Here is a 17,934-nt window from a genome sequence, read left to right as displayed (position 1 = left end):
TTTTGAATTTTCGTCCGCGACAGAACGTTGAAACGTACATCTCGCGTGCTATACATATTTTCGTATTCCCGACGCGCCTTTTCCTCCGTCACAGCCGGAATTTACACGTTCCCTTTAATTTAAACGCTTCCCATTGTCCCTGGCTCGCATACCAAGTTCTCGTTACCTTCAACTTGCGTGCCGGTGTAAACTCTATTAGCAGCTTCGTTCGCGACTCGATTTCATTAAAACAAGACTGGTTACTGGGTATCGTGAAACGCTCGCTCGTCTCGAGCACACCTCTGCGAATTATCCAGTCGCGACATTCTCGCGATATCCAGAGAATTAATAAGTCAGATTGGTTTGGGCACGGAAATGGCTAATTTAACCGTGTCTAGAGAACGCCGACGTTAGATGCTTCACGATGAATCATCTACGATGGCGTGTCTCAAACGGAAACATTAAGGTTTAATTCTTATGAGATGGAACGGAACACGACCGATTATAGGTATCGTTTTTGGATTTAGACAAACTTTCAGTCTAAACCAGCTATTTCCAACCGGACCTCGAATAAATATTTTTAGTCACAGAGATCCAGGAATTAATAAGTCCATCCATTCTACGTACACTTTACGTATCTCGGATTGTACATGAATTACCGGGAGTGTAGCGTTCTTGAATCAGCGAAAACTTGTCACAGCATACGAAGGTGAAAAAGGGATCGTTGAAACTTCGGTAAGCTGCATCTGTCGTCTCTTGCGATTAAATCGATTCGATCGATACTCACGCAGTAGTAAACAAGTTTTAAGTTTTTTAAGGAATTCCTTGTAAGAAGAGGAAATCGATGTCGAACGGTTTAAATTAAATGAAGCAATCGCGGCGCTGCAGCATCTTCGTTAGTCGAAGAAGAAGATAAATTACCGATGTGCAACTGATCAATCCCACGGACCGGTCGCAGTCGGTTAAGTGGACAAGAAAGCCTTTAATCAAAGACGATCGAATTTATCCCAAGAAGCGTAGAGCACTTTCCTTGTTTCCGGTACGCTAACAAAAAGGTTTCCTCGATTCTGCGAGACGGAAGAACAGGCGTCCAAGTTGACAATGATACGTTGTCGCGGTTCAGAAATGTAATTGTCACGCGTTCGTTATTACGACAAACATTTTTCTTCTTATTGTTAGAGAGAGAAAAAAAATAAAGAATAATTTATAAAATATCTTGGAGATTTTTCCTGTGATTACATCGATGACAACAATTTTGAAACAGTCGAGTATAAGTATACTTTCGGTGAATCTATTCCGTGTTAAAGTCACGATAATTGGACCAACTTTGACGAGCATAGGACCCATCGTCCGCGAATGCCGTCGTACTCCGATCGACAAATAATTAATATTGTATTTTGCTGAAAGAAACGAAGCACAATGAGAATCCCAACTCCATCGAGGAGCGCTCGTTCTCGGTCCAAAACACAGATAGGTTTCTATTAATTTTCCCCGTTGTTCGTATCACGCCGCGCCGTCGCGTCGCTCTCGAGACGCGTGCATCGATGGCTCGAGTATTCTCATTAATTTGGCCGAACGACAGGATTATTGCACGATCGATCCAAGGTGCGAGCGGGCCTGGATGCTCGTGGCACCCTTTTAACACGCCGTTCTGCACGTGTATGCTTTCTCCAGCACTCTGCCGGGTACGGCGAGGCGCGGCGCGGCGCGTCGAGTTCCTTCTTTTCTTTTGCCAGTCGCGCGACCACTCCAATTAGATTAATTAAGCCAGCCACGCGTACGTGCATCACGGAATGGAACAATGGCCCCACGGTGTTTCGGCGAGGGCTGGGGCGGAATTGTCACACGCCAGAGAATTTCAAGTAGATCCGCTCGCTTGTACACAATCTCCGGCCGAGAATGGGTAACCGTGATCGCGGCCGACTGCAACATACCTACCCCATCCAACCCGCCCTGAAAGAAGCGTATAAAGCTCCGTTAATCCGTGTCCGGTGCACCGGAATCCAGTCTAGATAGAGCCACAAATGGCCACGGCAATTTCATTTGCCGGGGATGGAATCGTTAATCAAACCTGCGCCGCGTCCCAACGAGTTCGAACCGCGCTGCTGGTCTTCGCTCCGTCTCTGATACGATACATATTTATGTATTGATGATATTCGAGCAATTCCATACCGATCCTTATAATTACACTTTTATTCGTCATATTACGATACGTTTCAATTTTTAACAACGACCCAACACATGTGCATATTCATTTATTATCCTGTCCTCTTTGTCCTCTTTCACCGCCAACGAGCATTACGCGCCATTGAGTCTCTATCGAAACTGAAAATTGCTCGGATGTAATTATTGATTTCATGTCGGCTTTTAGCAATTTTATTTGTTACATACGCGTATAATTACGTCATAATATCGTTTTCCTTTTTCTGTACAACAAAAACTAATTAAAATTTTGGTCGTTTCAATACCTGTGTATATTAGATGAACCCGTGGATCGATGATTTACAGATAATAAGTGATTTTCAGGACACGCGTTTCATTTAGCGACGTGATTAATATCGAATACTTGTCGAGCAAATGTGATAAGAGAATTCATTAATAAGTAAAGGAATTTATAATAGGCAAGCAATATGATTTCAAGCTGCGGTGTACGCGGAATTTCTGGCGTATTAAAATCCATTTTCGATCATAATCATAATTCACGCGGGAGCTTAATGGCGAGAAGAGTGGAATGTAAAGACTGCATTATCGAATAATTTAATATTTTACTGCATTTCTGGTCCGGAACCGTTTTCAGTCTATCAATTATTCGATCGCATTTAGATTTTGATTCTACGGTAAATATCAGTTTATACTTTGCAGAATTTTCAAAACCTCCCTGTTTAATATATTTTACGCAACTGTAACTTTATTGCTGGGAAAATTCGTGTCAAAGTAATCACATCTCGTAACTTTGAAATTAACAACAGTGCATAAATAAATTTTTAACTAAATAGAAACATTATGCGTGACAACGAAAATATATATCTGTAAACAAATATGCTATTATAAATAGCAACTAACGATCCATCTTATACCCCCAGTTCTTCGTATCATCGTATTCATCCGATTTCCCATAACGATAATCGTTGTAATAATAATCCTCAGGATCATTCTCGCTACTGTATTCCATATAATCGCTAATATCGTGTCCCTTTTTATAATAATTCTTCTTTCCATACTCTATATCGTGGTCATCGTGAATATACTCTTCTCCATTATGGTGTCCATCCTTTCCATACGCAAAATCGTCTTCTTTTCCGTCGTCTTGCTCGTCAAAGTCAGATTCGTAATCACTGTCGTGAAATTCTTTACGTTTCTCGAACTCGTCGAGTCTGTTCGTTTCGTGGTGACCGTTAGTACTATGTCCCTTTCCATAGTGATCATTCTCGTGAAACGATTCACCATCTTCCTCCTTTTCGTCCACACGATGCCCATCGTAGTAATTGTCATCGTAATTGCGATGCTCGTCCCCGACGTCGTTTACGGCGTATCTTTCATAGTCTTTGTTCAGATCGTGATAATCTCTCCTAATTTCTTCGACGTCCTGGTAATCATTATAGTTCTCGTCGGCGCTATCACCGTGTTTATTTTCGTGACCGGAGTGACGATCGCTGCCGCCGCCCTCCTCGTAACGATGAGAATGAAAGCCAGCCTCTGTTTCCGGATCCTCGTAATTTATACTCATCGCGAAGCTGCCGGGCGCCAAAATCGCCAAGAGTATCATGACTGCTGGAACTCAACGTACGACAAACATATCGGTTTCCTTTAATTTTCCGCTGGCCGCGTTCCCGCCTTCAAACGGGGTGCAAATGTATATCGATGGTTCGGTGATTCCGCCCTGCAGATTGGAAAAGTATATACCCATTTATGTGTCAAGTATACAGGGTCTATCGTCACATGTGGGATCCGCTTCATCGTCAGATCGAAGACAACAATAAAAACAATGAAAAGAGTAAATGTACTCCGCCGGAACTCAATGGTTCTTAACCTTCCTCGCGAAATTCGTTTCTTTCGTACAAATCGAAAATGCAATGATAGAAATTTATTAACTCTGAACTTGCCTGTCGACGAAATGTTTTTATAGGATATGTTTCAAATACGATAATAAATTGAACCAATTGAACTATTTGTTCTATTAAATAACATTTGAGTTTCATTTTAGTTGAGAATTTTCGATCGTTCAAGTTACGCGTTTAATCGATACATTTACATTCAAGTCGTATTATCATGCACTCCATTCCGTGTAAGTAAGTGGAGATTGTACTTTCGAGATTATCAGGAAACGTAAACGTACAATCTTTCTACATATTTACCTATGAATCAGTTACACGTATTCGCAGTATTTGCGCAGTGGCCACGATGTAACCAATGCGAAAAATTAGTTCGCAAACGATCTTCCGGAATAGTTATTCGACTGTTTAACGAGGCAATTGGCAAACTCTGGATATTAGAACCGTCGTAATAGCTGCTCCGGCCAATATGATAGGGATATGCCATGATCTAACTTTTATATGTCGTTCACCTGTGGCACCTCTATGTCTCGTCGGTGATAGTTGGGAAAAACGTGCAAAACGTTGCTAATGCATCGGGAACGTCTGTGAACGGCGAGTCAGGCTCGATTTCTGGCCGAAATCGCGGTGGAGAACACATTTGCTACGCGTTACCGTGAATTCCAGTGTTTTGCCACCTCGATCTTTTTCGCTAAAACAATTATATAAATTCGATTGGACGACACCAGTTGTATTAAGGTTATTTGTCACGGATACTTCTTATAGACAACGGAACCGTGAAGGTTTTGTAAGCTGGTAGACGATCGGGGAGGAATCGATAGCGTGGAAACCTTTATACAATTTCGATCTACCAATCTTGATGATTTATGTTCAATTTATATTATTTTGCTACGCTAACAATGTACAATAAATCGTAAAATAAACTCGTTTGGAAATTGAAGGGAAACGCCAAGTAAATTTCCATTAAAAAATTATTATGCAATAATTCTTGTCGTTTCTATGGCAACAATTTTCAAATTTAATCTCTTTACGAATTATTTTAAAAATTTATTTCTGGTATCCAGCAGCGTTGCGTGCTTTACGGTACCCTCGTGGCATATAAATTGTAATAAAGATGTCACGAAATCTCTCTGTCTCTTTCATCGTTTATAAAATGATTTCGTTATAGAATATTTTATCTGGTTTAAACATATTTATCGAGAAAATATGGATATTTCCACGAATGTTCGACTACAATTGTTACATTATTTATCGGACATTAATAGTTTCGAACAAATGAACAAGGAACACATTGAATCGGTAATCAATTTTGTTTGTAGCACACGTTACACGCATAAATTTATTGTTATAATATTTAAAATTTAACCAACTTTTAAAACTTTTACGAACTCTATAATGCAGAATCGTGTACCTATATCGAGGGGTGTTTACATAAGATAGGACAATATTTTATTATCGATGACACTTTAATTATTCAAATTATGGTACGTGATAAATTTCATCGCAGTGGCTACAATAAATCAACGACACGATAAAAAAAACAAATGAAGCAACAAAAGTAATAAAGTATCAGTACATCCGCGGGATCTTTCAACGACCATGATACCCGTGGCCGCCACCGCCACCACCACCACCACCGCTCGAGAATCCATGCATCTTGCCACCATGATGTTCGCTTTTTTTGCCATAATCGTCATGATGCGAATGATGCTCGTCGTATCCGTGCTTTCCGTGATAGCCCTTATGATCGTCGTCGTAGTGTCCCTTATCAAAGTGCCCTTTCTTTCCATGATGGTCCTCGTGATGGCCGGAATGGTGGTGTCCACCCTTCTTGTGATGACCGTCTTTGCTTTCGTGATGTCCATGATGATTCCCGTGTTTCTCGTGGTGTCCACCTTTATGGTAGTCGTCGTAGAATTTGTGCTCTTTATGATATTCGTCTTTGTGGGCCTTGTGATGGTAACCGTGAGTCTTCTCGCCCTTCTTGTGACCCTTTTTGTGCCCGAACTTGGAGCCCTTGTGTCCGTGCTCGTGCTCGTGATGATCTCCGTGCTCCTCGTGTTCGTCGTGGTGGCCCTTTTTGTGCCCACCGTGTTCTTCGTGATGGCCCTCGTCGTGATCCTTGCCGTAATGTCCGTGATCACCTTTGTCGTGATGATGGTGGCCCTTGTAGCCCTTTTCGGCCTTCTCGCCGTGTTCCTCGTGATGGTGGCCATGATGGTCGTGGCCGCCACCCTCCTCATGGTGGTGGCCGTGATGACTGCCGGCCATCACGAGGTCCCTTTTCTCCCTAGCATCTCTCGCCGTCGACTGGCAGACAAACGCACAGATCACGGCCAGAACGATGCACAGGCAGAAACCTTTTGCCATACTGGTGCCTTTTGTGGACCAACGAGTGCTATCGACTGATCACGTCGCTTTAACGCAAAGCTTATATACCGGCTGTCCGTCATACCGGCGTTTTATACGTAATCGCTTTCGTTCCTTCCAGTGCACGGAATCCTTATTTCGTAAACGTCACCGACTTGTGGCCCATATCCCTTGTCGTCGCTGCGCCGCGCCACGCCGCGGAGGTTGCTCCCGATAGAACAGCGACGTTCGTTTCGGGCGTCGAGCAAACGATCTGGCTGCCCACATTGCACAGAGCTATAAACTTTGTCCCTGAACGATGCCCGCGATGCGAGAGTAATTCCTCTTTTTGCCCATTAAATGCATTCTACCAATTTTATACGATACTAACTGTTATCCGCAGCTTCGACCGCATTTAATCTTACACACGAACAATATATGCGAATAAAACTTGGTTCGAATGGAAATGTTCTTAAATTCAATTTTCGATCAATTCTGTTGTATATATATAAATGTAGAAATTCTATTTTATTTTTAAGAATTTCTACATTTCATCGTTATATACCCCGTTTCTTAGCGTAATTATTTGTGAATTAAATTAATGTTACTTTGCACCAGACGTGGAAAGTACAAAGACAGACGCCTGATAAAAAGTCAATCAATTTGTAACCGGCAGAGTACGGTGCAAGATATATTACAAAACAAAGCTGGTGGTTCGTAGTATGGAAACAGCGTTTTCACCGTTCAACGAATCTGTTTGTGCAACCATGTTTTTCGCTTTCGTTCCTAATTAAACCTTAACGTTCCTTATTTTTATCAGGAGTTTCTATTTCCTTCGACGAGATTTCATCGATACAATAACGTCCGATCGGGATTGATCTAAATAGACTTAAATGAAAATACATCATAATGATGTTCGACGAGATTCTGTCGATAAAACGACGTCGGATCGAAATTGCATTAAATAGACTTTAATGAGAATACATTGTAACGACGTTTGACGAGCGCAAGGACGAGATCAGCCGTGTCGAGAAATTCTATAAAAGAGGCACAGCTGTTTGATATATTTTGCGGTCGACGAACAGGGAAAGTGTTTCGCGTCGATAAATAGAACATTATCTATTTTCTCCTGCATAGCGGCTGAATATTTTGAACGTATAACGAGCAAACTATCTGATTTGAAATGTTGCTGTACGTTAATAATGTAAAGCAAGTTACCGAAATCGTTGCCCGGATTGCATCTCGAGATCTCGACATCGAGTCGCGCGAGTCGTCACGAAACGACGCACAATCGCGCAAAAACCAAGAGGAAAGAGACAATTGTTTACAGACCGATAGAGCAGCGTCAGTTATATAGCCGGCGATTTCGATCGTGTTACGCAACGGTTTCGATCGACGGAAATGGACGAATTACTGACTAAGCGGGTTAAGGAGACGTTACTTTCGCAACGCGCGTCAACGGGCCAGAAAAGAGCCGTTGCTTCCTTAATATCGATTATTCCCCGTCCAATATATAATCCGAGCGTGGTGACCGGATTAATCATACCGAAAGCAGCGCCGGAGCCGAACGTTTCGGTACCAACCGGTCCATTTCGCGTACAACCGTCACGATGTCGCGCCTCGCGATCTGCTTGCTATCCGCGTACATCGTCGGTCAGTGTTTGACGGCTGGCCGCGAGATCGGCAACGAGTACGATGACCTAGCGGCAGCCGCGTCCCATCATCATCACGAGAAAGGTGGCGGAGAGGAACACCATTCCGACCATCATCACAGTCACGGGGATAAAGGCGACAAGGGCTACAAATCATCCCACCACCACGAGAAAGGGGAGAAGGGCCACCACGACAAAGACGGACACCACGGGCACTACGAGGAGGACGACGGCCACAAGAAGAGCCATCATCACGACGACGGTTACTACTCCGAGCATCACAAGGGCGAGAAGGGTGAAAAGGGACACAAATTCCACGAGGAGGGCCATTACGGCAAAGGGCACAACACCAAGGGGCATCACGAAGTTCACAAGCTAGACGAGTTCAAGAAGGACAAGGAATTCTTCGACGAGCACCACGACTCTGGCCACCACGAGGATCACGGCGGCCACCATCACGAGCACGGCCACAAGAAGGGTGGACACTTCAAGAAAGGACATCACGATCACGGCGATCACGAGGATCACTACGGGAAGAAGGGACACTACGAGAAGGGGCATCATCATCACGATCACAAGGGCTACAAGAGCGAGGGTGGCCACGACGAGCATCATGATCATCACTCCAAGCATGGCAACAAGGGAGGACACGACGACCACAAATCCTGGGGATTCAAGAAGGGCCATTAAAACCCTCGATCTTTGTATTTCACCGAAATAAACGTACTTTTGGGATTCATTTCGATCGATCGTACCAAAGATTTCCTATATTTATTATCGTTCCGCTTGTTTTTAAACTAGACTCGAAATATATCATGCATCGTTAAATGCTACTATTTAAAAACTTTAATTTAGCAACACGTAACTTGTCGATCGACTCTGCTTCTGCAATAGTTAAATGCCTTCAGCTTTTTACGCTGGACATGCTACGTTACACTTGTCGCTAGAAAAAAGTAGGTCAGTAACACTTTCCAAGACGATTACCTCATCCGATCGAGCCGTAGAACGGTTCTTACTCCAACAAAAACATCTTACTTTCTTTTTTTTTTAAGTACATCGATTCAATTTAACCCTACGATACATATAAATATATTGAAAAGTACACCGAGGCTATTTCTAAGTCTCAATTTTGTGAATATACTAAACAAAAATGTAATATAAGGTACAGGAAAATTGTATAGTTGAAGAACTTTGCTATAGCGTTCCCCTTTAATGCCCAACATATGTATGTTACAATAAACATAAAATAACAACAGACGGAGAGATCGAACTAAAATCGATCGTAGCAGCTATCAACGATGATCGGAATCATTTTCAAACTTTTGTACTTGATTCGAATTTGAACTTTTATCGACACTGTAATTCTCGCGATTCGCGTGATACGATTTTTCAGCTTCTTCGTTCGCGTGACCCTGATCCTGACTCTCTCGATGCTCTTTAACGTAGTATGCTTTCTTGCCGCGATCCTGGCGATCGTTTCCTGAAGAGCGACGACCACCTTTCTTACTATTACCTTCGCCTGCTTTGTAATCTTCCTCGAAATTCTCGTACTTGTCGGAGAAACCCTTCTTATGGTCATCGTCGTGGAAGTCCGTCTTCTTCTTGTACTCGTCTTTGTAATAGACATTGTGAAAACCGTTGGTTTTTTGTCCCTTGTTATGATACGACGAGCGTCCATAATCACTTCCCTCTTGGTCATTCTCTGCTTCTTCGTGGGAACCATACGTTTCTGCTTCGTCAACGTGCCCCTCGTCGTGTTCACCACTGTTACTATAGTACCCTAAAAATTTTCCATACGTCGTACGAATCTTCATACTTTCATTATCTTCCAATAAAACTTACCTTTCTGGTTTTCGTTATTATAAACACCACGTTCGCCTTTCTCAAATTCTTCAAACTTTTTATAACCCTTGTCAGCCTTCTCCCCGTGCTGAGAGTACTCCTCGGCTACGTGCTCCTCACCGTCTCTAGCTTCGGAGGACCCTTCGTCGTCGTGATATTCGCCTTTCGAACCGTAACTACCACCAACGTTCATCTTTGTTGAATGATCTACATCATGAATTTCTTCGTCGTCGTTGTGCTCGCTGTGCTCGCCTTCGACGCTATCGTAGCTGTCATCGTGCTCTTCCTCGAATGCATTATGCGTTCCATCGTCCGTACGAGGATGAAAACGAAGGACCTGATTTTCAGTGACGGGCACCTCGGTGCGTTGGACCGATCGTTGGTCGATAGTTTGTTGGTGAGTCTGTTTGTCAGCTTGCGAAACATCCACGGAGGATCAGGAGCGGCGGCATCGTTGCAGGAGCAGCGTGTGCAACAGGTGCAACGGCGTCGACGACGTAGTGCACGGTGTCCGGTGCATGATAGTAGCGTCCGCTTCCGTGATTGGCGTATCGCATGTAGTAAACCGGAATACCCTGTTGCTGGCTATACACGTATCCAGTGGCCGACCTCTCGAGGTCCGCGACTCTCATCTTGGTGATAGCCTGCGTCTCTGACGGGGCTGCTGCTGCATCAGAACCAACCCGCACACCACGATCACCGAAATCATACCGCTGTATAGTCTGGAATCTCGATACTCGAGCTTGCGTGTTATTTCTCGTCGCTGCACTGGAATCCACGCTGGTGTGGTCTGTCAATCGCCGGTATTGCTTTATATACACACACGAGAACGTGATTCGTGGCAGCGAATAAGGGATCGCAGAGTGGAACCTGGCATTCCACGGTCGAGCTCGATAATTCAAGTACGCCGTGTTATTGACGGCATTGCTCTACTTGCTCGGCGTTCTCTGGACCCGAGATTTGCGTAACGCGTAAACCAGAAGACCGGACACCGGCCGATTACGGTTATGGAGGTTTTTCAAAATTATTTTCTCATTGTCAAATGGTTGCATACTGCGTTTAGACGGTTCGCTTTACGCCGAAATTATCAAGTCGACGTTTCAATTATTATTTATTAACCCCTATAGACGTAACACGATTCATGGAGAGTTTTAAGAAATCGGCTCTTATAGTAGTAGATAGCCTTATGGCAACAGGCTAATTTATAATAGAGATAGCGGGAGAACTTGTAGATAAATCGAAAGAATTTTAATGTTGTGCAACCGTGAGTCCAAGTAGAAAGTCTCTGCTACAGAAATGCACAATTGATACATTCAAATGAACAACAGTTGCATAACATTCCCCATTTAATACAGAAACGTGCGATTTTACTTGAAAGATAAAATGCAATACTTTAATAAGCGTTTTATCACAATATTTCGATTCTTAAAGAAACGTTTCCAACGAACATGTCTAAAATAAAGAATCATTATCTTTGCACGAACGAACAAAACGCTAACCGATAGATTTCCAAACTCCTCCCAGGATTTCGTAACCTCAGCGGCCATCGTCCTCAAGGCCGCGTAACCAGGGATCATCGAACGGTAGATTAAGCCAGAGTCTTGAATCACAGTCGATCTGGCACGAAAATTTCACCATGGAATCGTTCGATCAGACTTACAATTAGTCGATACGTCCCGCCGTCTGCCCTTCCAAATGCATTTTGCAGTTGTGGGCGAGAGGCGATCGCGTCGAATCGCTGGAACGGCCGTCGCGACAATATAAAAGTGGTGGACTTACGGTACCGTGATTACAGTACATCTGAACGCGTTTACGCGAACCGGTCCGCCCGTAACAGTTGTGCCGCATCGTTCAGGTGGGGATGAAATTTTTAGAAAAGAACATCCGAGCAAATTAGACGAGAGAATACTGGAGAGAAAAAATGAGAATCTCGAGGGGAGGATGGTACGTTGTTTATGCGATTCTTTGCATTTACGTGCGTTCAACGATACAAATCGATGTCACCGACGACGACGACGACGACGACGACGACGGCGGCAACGATCCAGAGATCGACGCGAGACAGGATTTCAGGGGCACATCCAGGGAGGAGTTTCCTCCAGAGCCAGTCTTCGAGAGGAAACTGATCCCCATAAAGTCGCCTCGCATGCAAAAGTTCGTTATGTTGCCCTTGGAACCAGACGCTGAGATACTACCGGCTCATTATACGAGCGTCAAGCCCCCTGGAGTCGATCACATGGAATACAAGTACGCGGAGACGCAAATTCTCGAGGCCATCCCCACGATTCAACTATCGGGGAAGACTGATCAAAGCGGAGGTACCATAAACCAAACCAAGAGAGTGGTTACCATCGAGAAAGGGCAGGAGGGTGATGATCGCAAGGAGAAGAAGAAGACTCGATACACCGAGGCTGCAGGAAAGAAAAAGACTCATTTCGAACGCGATAACGATTCAAAGTCCGAGGAAAAACAGGCTGGGGGGCAAGCAGGTTCAGTCTACGGGAGATACAACGACGATAATGTGAACCGTAAAGCCGCCGGTTTTCGTAATGTTTATCACAAAGATGAGTACAAGAAGGATCACGATTTTTACGATAACGACGATCACGGCGGACACTCGAAGAAACACGGTCGCTATAATGAAAAGCATATTGCTGTCGAGGGTACGTTCAAGAAGGGTGACAACAAGGGTTCGAGGTTCGACGAAGCGGAACTCCGCAAGGAGGGAACAACGAAGAACTCCCGGGCCGAGCAGGAATCCAAAGGTCACCACGCTCGTCGTGGTTACGATGAATTCTTTAAAAACTTTCAGGGTTTCGTGAAACATACCGGTTGAAACGAGGGTGCAAAGTTTGGCTTCGTCGCAGCGCGCTAACTTCTTTCTACCGATAGAAATCTAATGTACAACGTACGAAGAAAACTGCAGATTGTACTTTGTTTTTTAATAAATTCACACTTTCTCGTAATTTACTCATTTAATCGAATACGCGTCAATATTATTATAGCCTATAATTCAGCCTATTAATATTCAAATACCGAGACTGTTAATAATTATAGGTTCTATGTTGCGTTATAGGTGCAATGTATATCGTGATAATATTAATTATAATTAATACGTATTGTAATAAATACGAGGTGCATATTCCCTTCGATTACGCGATATGTTAAAAGCATTTATCTCTGTGAAGATAGATCGATTTCAAGATGCCTGCTGCTACACAAAAGAACGAGACGTTCTTTTATTAGAAAAACACCCGAAGAAAATATAGTTCCCGTATTCAAGAATTGGAACCCCAACGTACAAAACAGTCCTTGTACACACTGTAACTTTGCAACAACAATTTTTCTCTCTCTGAAACAAGACGCACTCCAACCTCAAAGAGAAATCAATTCTCCTCCGAGTTTTATTTTCTGTCGACTGCGTATCCGTTTCTTTTTTATGGCAACTTTTCCATCGACTGCTCGGGATTTCTCATTTCGAGTGGCATCGATCCGACGCGAAACCGGGATCCAGAATATATGTATGGTGTATATACTTTCATATTTCCCCGCAGTTCATCAGGACGTATTGTTCGGTTCCCTTTCCTTGTTTCGATCCCACGCGGTACCCGATGATTCGCTTGCCTTGTTTCGCGCGTCAGCAACCGAAGGTTGGCTGATTAATGGATATTAATATGCCGGGCATTGTTGCGCCGATAAATTGCAATCTTTCGGCCTCGTATCGGACGAAACGAGAATAAAAGGCCGTAATTGTTGCAAGCACCGCCGTGTTGTGCACCTCGCATTCTCGTTATCCTTGCCCACTCGCGATTATTCATCAGCGCCTTTAACGGCGCTTTTCAATTTCAAAATAAGACCCGCAGATGTTTAAAACGTTCCATTTGAAAACTCTTGTATTCTATTCGCGCATCGTCGTTCCAGCGAGCCTCGCAACTCGAATTCTGGCCTCCGAACGACGCGTACGTTCTTCGCCTAGAGATTCCTTCCTCGTCTCGGTAGTCTCGTTTTTCTGAAAATGAGAATTTTCACATCGAGCAACGACAAGCCTTCTTGCCTGTCAACGGTGAATGGATTACGATAGCCTGTGTAGTGTTGTTCGTAAATTCTGCACGGGAGTGGTCTCACAGTCTTCTGTGTGATTTATCGTAGAATGCTATTCTCTGTCAAAGTTATGTTCTATACGTATCCTGTTTTATTGAATGTAGTGGTAAATCTTTCAGATTTACGATGCACCGATTCTTGAAGCAGGATAAATTATTTCGCCAGACTATGGTGATATTCATAAATTCTGTTGTACAATGCGACAGATTTCGGAGTTGCGTTGCACGTATATTTGTAGTTTCCACACTTTTGCTTTGCTCTCTTGCATCTTCTTCACTTGTGAGAAATCAAACGTTCCACCGATCTACGGATTTACCCGAACCTGATGTAAAAATGTCAAAATTCGATAACAGGAGACTTTTATAAGAACGAAATTGGATTCGAAACTGTAACGGTAAGAAAAGTAGTTTCGGTAAAAAGTCATCTTCTCGGCTGCCAATACTATTTATTTTCTACGCCGAGTATTTTACCAACTCCTTTGCACTTTCTCCATCGAAGACGCATCTAGGCGCGAGGGTATGTATGATTTGTTCAGCACGGATATTCCACGTATGCGTACGTGATCTACGATATATACTCGCGCTTCTGGATAATGTGAAATCATGTACGTGTACGCACACCGTTTCGATGGATGTACTTAGACGCTCGCGTGCGCTCGTAGAGACAAAGATGGGGCGTAAACGTGTGGATCGTTCGCGTGTTGGTGCTCGTACACAATCGGAGGCGGTGAAACGCGGCGCGAGTAATACATAAATCAGCTAGTCTGCTAGCTGCCATATCATTTCGTACAACAGCTATGAATGAATAGAGCCGTGTTTGAATTATCGTTTCGCTTGCTCTTCCGGTATACACTGCAGCCCGCGGGCTCTTGAGCTTTTTCGCGCATCCAACAGCTTCTACAACGTGCAACAACAATCTTGCAACTATGTATTCGCGACAACTATTCCGAGTAATAATAATTCTGTAACCCGTTTCTACACCAAAATAACGAAGCCCATTAATCGTTCCAGATGAAAAAGTCTAACGAGAATCTCATAAATACATTTAATGGTTAATGCCGGTCAACAAAATATAGAAATATGTTATTCACACCTGTTTACGTTTTAAATTGTTTTTAACGCGTTTTAAATAATTGGACGATACGCGATATAGTGTGTGAGCTCAGTGTACAAATAATAAATACAGAGTTCGGTGAACGTATTAATACGAGATCAAAGAGCAATTGCCACTCAAATTATCGATATTATTATACAATTTTTAATTCTTTCGGTGTATGATAATTTGCCCTCGCTATTTACTTTGTGGTTATTGTACGACACGTTCGTGCAACGGTCGTTTAATGAATTTGCGACGGATATCGCGATTTTAATGCAACGTAACGTATCATCGTTGACTATTGTTAACGTACACTCGGGGACATTAATTTATTCCCCGCTACAATGAATAGCACATAGTCGTGGAATTGTGCATTAATCAAATATCGTAATTGAATTGTCGATACAATACGTGAATCTCTTCACTCGAATGTACAACTAGAAGGATCGTTTCCCTCGTGGACGTTTCAGATATATGAATTACTAAGCGAAACTCCAAGGATATCTGTTTTAATCATTTTTTAACAAGCTAAACATAAATCGTAAAATGTTATTTTATCGATAAAAGTGACGGGACGAAACGAAATGACTACGTTTCTGTTGAAATCGTTCGTGACATCTGTTGTCAAACGCCTCAAGGATGCCTCGAATTATCATAAAATAAGAAATAGAAAAGCTAATTTTCATCTTACGAGAAGAAATTTGGAAGTAAAATGTCCCGTAAGTTCAATTTTACGTACGTACATGTATTAAAATCCACAGAATAAGTGGCATTTAAGATCAGTACGAACGTCCATCGTTTTAAATAACCTCGAACAAGTTGCAACTACATACATATGTGTACCGTTGACATTTCTGTTATGTTATCGACGGTATACAAGATAGTGTATGTATGTTCAGCTCTACTTCCTTCCTCTGCCTTTACCCTAAATTTTCAGTACCAAAGCACACATCCCGCCATCTGTTTGGTCAATCGATCGATCACGATTATAGAATCGAAAACAGGACACCGTTAAAACGCAAACAAACTTCCATTAGGCAGTTTTGCCCACCTATAAATCTCTCGCAACCTTCCAGGACGGTCCAGTTTATACGACGCGTTTGGCCTTGCCCCCCGATTACGATAACGTGGTGGAATTCATGTGCGAAGAGTATTACAAGGGTGAACCCATAGTTCATAATATCGGCATGAAAGGCACGGAGGCGCCAGAGTGCTGGCGGCAGTTGATGTACGAGCAAGTACGAGCAGGTCTTTCGATCATCGCCGTGAACCAGGATCATTGTATCATAGGGGCGGCCCTGAACGCCGTGATAATCCCATCGGAGTGGAAAACTCTGCGCGAGTTCGCGAAAACTTGCGAACCCGTTCCCATCAGACGCATCATTGAGTTTTACAGCTACGTGGCGAAGGAAGTGAATGTTTGGGAACGTTATTGCGTCTGGCAGGTGTTTGAGCAGAGCTGCGTGGCAGTGTCCAGCGATTTTCGAGGAATGGGAATCGCTAAGAAGCTCATCGCGGAAAGTTGGCACCTGGCGCGCGATTGTAGCTACTCGTTGTTTTTAATACAGTGCAACAGCAGGTGAATTAGACCCCGACCTAGCGAATAATTTTAACGATATTAATTATTATACAGAGTCATTCCCGTCTGTAGATACTGTGCAAAAATATGCGAAAACTTTGGATGGGAAATGATTTGGAGTATACCGTTCGATAAGTACGTGCACGGCTGCGAAGCTGTCTTCAAGCACATTAAGGAGCCACATACTGTCAGTCAGGTATTCGTCGATCGATTGAGAAAATGTAAACCTTACTGCAAGACTTGCAAAAAATGCGAAAAAATAACGTATCCACCGAAATTAGAATAAGTGCTTTTACCATTAATTTAGTTCCTAGTCCTCGTAATTACATTTTCCATTATTAACAAACAAACGAATTTCAATGTAATAACAAATGTTGCAAAACATTTAATTATTCTTAAACGTTGGACACTTTTAGTCAAATTCTTTCCTATTACAAGTTATTTCGTTCACTTTGTATCATAAAATACCGACGAAGAAATATTAATTGGCGGGGTTCAACGACTCGAGTCACCCGGGGCACGAAATCTCGTCGATCGACGAGAATAAAGCGCGGCAACGTACAAATTAAATTCTCGATATTTGACTTGTGTGCTCGTCTCGACTCGACCGTCGAGCTTCCAAGTTAAACTTCTGCGGCGGTGGCGGCGGACGGAATTAGAAATGTCAGGAGAGTTCCCGTTCGAAGCGAATTTGGTCTGTTAAGTTCGGCACGGAGAATGGAGTTTCTCGCAAACCGTCAATTAAGTGAACTGCTGGCGGATCGCGGGTAAAATAATTGTCGTCGGACGCAATGATTCGTCCTCTGTAACGGTGCGGCGCGGCGGCGCGGCGGCGCGGCGGCACCAACGATGAAATAAAACCGATCCGCGACACATAAATCGCGCGACGTGTATTTTTACTGTCGACAGGCTGAAAAGTGGCCGGCAAATTGCCGACCGAATTGATCTATTGCCGGTTGAGTAGACTCATTTGTAAAACAATTTCAGACGGACGCCCGATCGTCCATTACCGGCCTGTTATTGGCGGAATTCGGAAGCGGTGCTGCAAACACAGCCGGCCGCTATAATTTAACCATCTGATCGTGGTCATTTTATGAGATTGCCTTTGATTCGCAAAAAAGAAACGCGCGGTCATTAATATTACATGTCAGATCATTTTGGGAACGATCGATCATTTTTCTTCTAAATAAATCAACTGTCATCCGATTAAAACTCCTCTTTGCAAGGCAGTAATAACGGAATAAAGAGTACCAGAAATTTCAAGCGATAAAACTGCAAAGTAAAA

At 43.2% G+C, this 17,934-nt stretch overlaps 5 protein-coding genes across 5 annotated transcripts; 3 read left to right on the top strand and 2 right to left on the bottom strand.

Annotated features, from left to right (window-relative positions):
* Positions 1-5,621: 5,621 nt before the first annotated feature.
* LOC143345111 (uncharacterized) lies at positions 5,622-6,401 on the bottom strand. The gene has a single exon (XM_076771924.1). It carries the CDS (start codon positions 6,399-6,401, stop codon positions 5,622-5,624), a length of 780 nt encoding a protein of 259 aa, XP_076628039.1.
* A 1,589-nt stretch (positions 6,402-7,990) lies between these two features.
* On the top strand, positions 7,991-8,722 carry LOC143340941 (uncharacterized). Its single transcript, XM_076763385.1, has one exon. The coding sequence runs from the start codon at positions 7,991-7,993 to the stop codon at positions 8,720-8,722; it is 732 nt and encodes a 243-aa protein (XP_076619500.1).
* Positions 8,723-9,324: 602 nt separating this feature from the next.
* On the bottom strand, positions 9,325-10,506 carry LOC143345106 (uncharacterized). Its single transcript, XM_076771910.1, has 3 exons — positions 10,351-10,506; positions 9,875-10,277; positions 9,325-9,812 (listed from the first exon to the last, which is right to left on the bottom strand). Exons 1-3 carry the CDS (start codon positions 10,504-10,506, stop codon positions 9,325-9,327), a joined length of 1,047 nt encoding a protein of 348 aa, XP_076628025.1.
* Positions 10,507-11,795: 1,289 nt separating this feature from the next.
* On the top strand, positions 11,796-12,710 carry LOC143345100 (uncharacterized). Its single transcript, XM_076771896.1, has one exon. It carries the CDS (start codon positions 11,796-11,798, stop codon positions 12,708-12,710), a length of 915 nt encoding a protein of 304 aa, XP_076628011.1.
* Positions 12,711-15,654: 2,944 nt separating this feature from the next.
* On the top strand, positions 15,655-16,960 carry LOC143343281 (arylalkylamine N-acetyltransferase 1). The gene is made up of 3 exons (XM_076768033.1): positions 15,655-15,789; positions 16,147-16,649; positions 16,722-16,960. Exons 1-3 carry the CDS (start codon positions 15,655-15,657, stop codon positions 16,933-16,935), a joined length of 852 nt encoding a protein of 283 aa, XP_076624148.1. The 3' UTR covers positions 16,936-16,960.
* Positions 16,961-17,934: the final 974 nt, after the last annotated feature.

The sequence above is a fragment of the Colletes latitarsis genome, chromosome 1 (genome assembly GCF_051014445.1).
Source record: "Colletes latitarsis isolate SP2378_abdomen chromosome 1, iyColLati1, whole genome shotgun sequence".
Taxonomy (NCBI): Eukaryota; Metazoa; Arthropoda; class Insecta; order Hymenoptera; family Colletidae; genus Colletes; species Colletes latitarsis.
Note: the sequence above shows the minus strand (reverse complement) of the source record. Positions and strands in the feature narration are given on the sequence as shown.

What these genes read in the sequence shown, in the direction of transcription:
- LOC143345111 (XM_076771924.1), bottom strand. Translation starts at nt 6,401, where the DNA reads ATGGCAAAAGGTTTCTGCCTGTGCATCGTTCTGGCCGTGATCTGTGCG.
- LOC143340941 (XM_076763385.1), top strand. Translation starts at nt 7,991, where the DNA reads ATGTCGCGCCTCGCGATCTGCTTGCTATCCGCGTACATCGTCGGTCAG.
- LOC143345106 (XM_076771910.1), bottom strand. Translation starts at nt 10,506, where the DNA reads ATGAGAGTCGCGGACCTCGAGAGGTCGGCCACTGGATACGTGTATAGC. An exon ending in TCGTCGACGCCGTTGCACCT is followed by an intron (nt 10,278 to 10,350) that starts GTTGCACACGCT and finishes GCTGACAAACAG; the next exon opens with ACTCACCAACAAACTATCGA. An exon ending in TAATAACGAAAACCAGAAAG is followed by an intron (nt 9,813 to 9,874) that starts GTAAGTTTTATT and finishes GAAAATTTTTAG; the next exon opens with GGTACTATAGTAACAGTGGT.
- LOC143345100 (XM_076771896.1), top strand. Translation starts at nt 11,796, where the DNA reads ATGAGAATCTCGAGGGGAGGATGGTACGTTGTTTATGCGATTCTTTGC.
- LOC143343281 (XM_076768033.1), top strand. Translation starts at nt 15,655, where the DNA reads ATGACTACGTTTCTGTTGAAATCGTTCGTGACATCTGTTGTCAAACGC. An exon ending in ATTTGGAAGTAAAATGTCCC is followed by an intron (nt 15,790 to 16,146) that starts GTAAGTTCAATT and finishes GCAACCTTCCAG; the next exon opens with GACGGTCCAGTTTATACGAC. An exon ending in TTAATACAGTGCAACAGCAG is followed by an intron (nt 16,650 to 16,721) that starts GTGAATTAGACC and finishes TCCCGTCTGTAG; the next exon opens with ATACTGTGCAAAAATATGCG.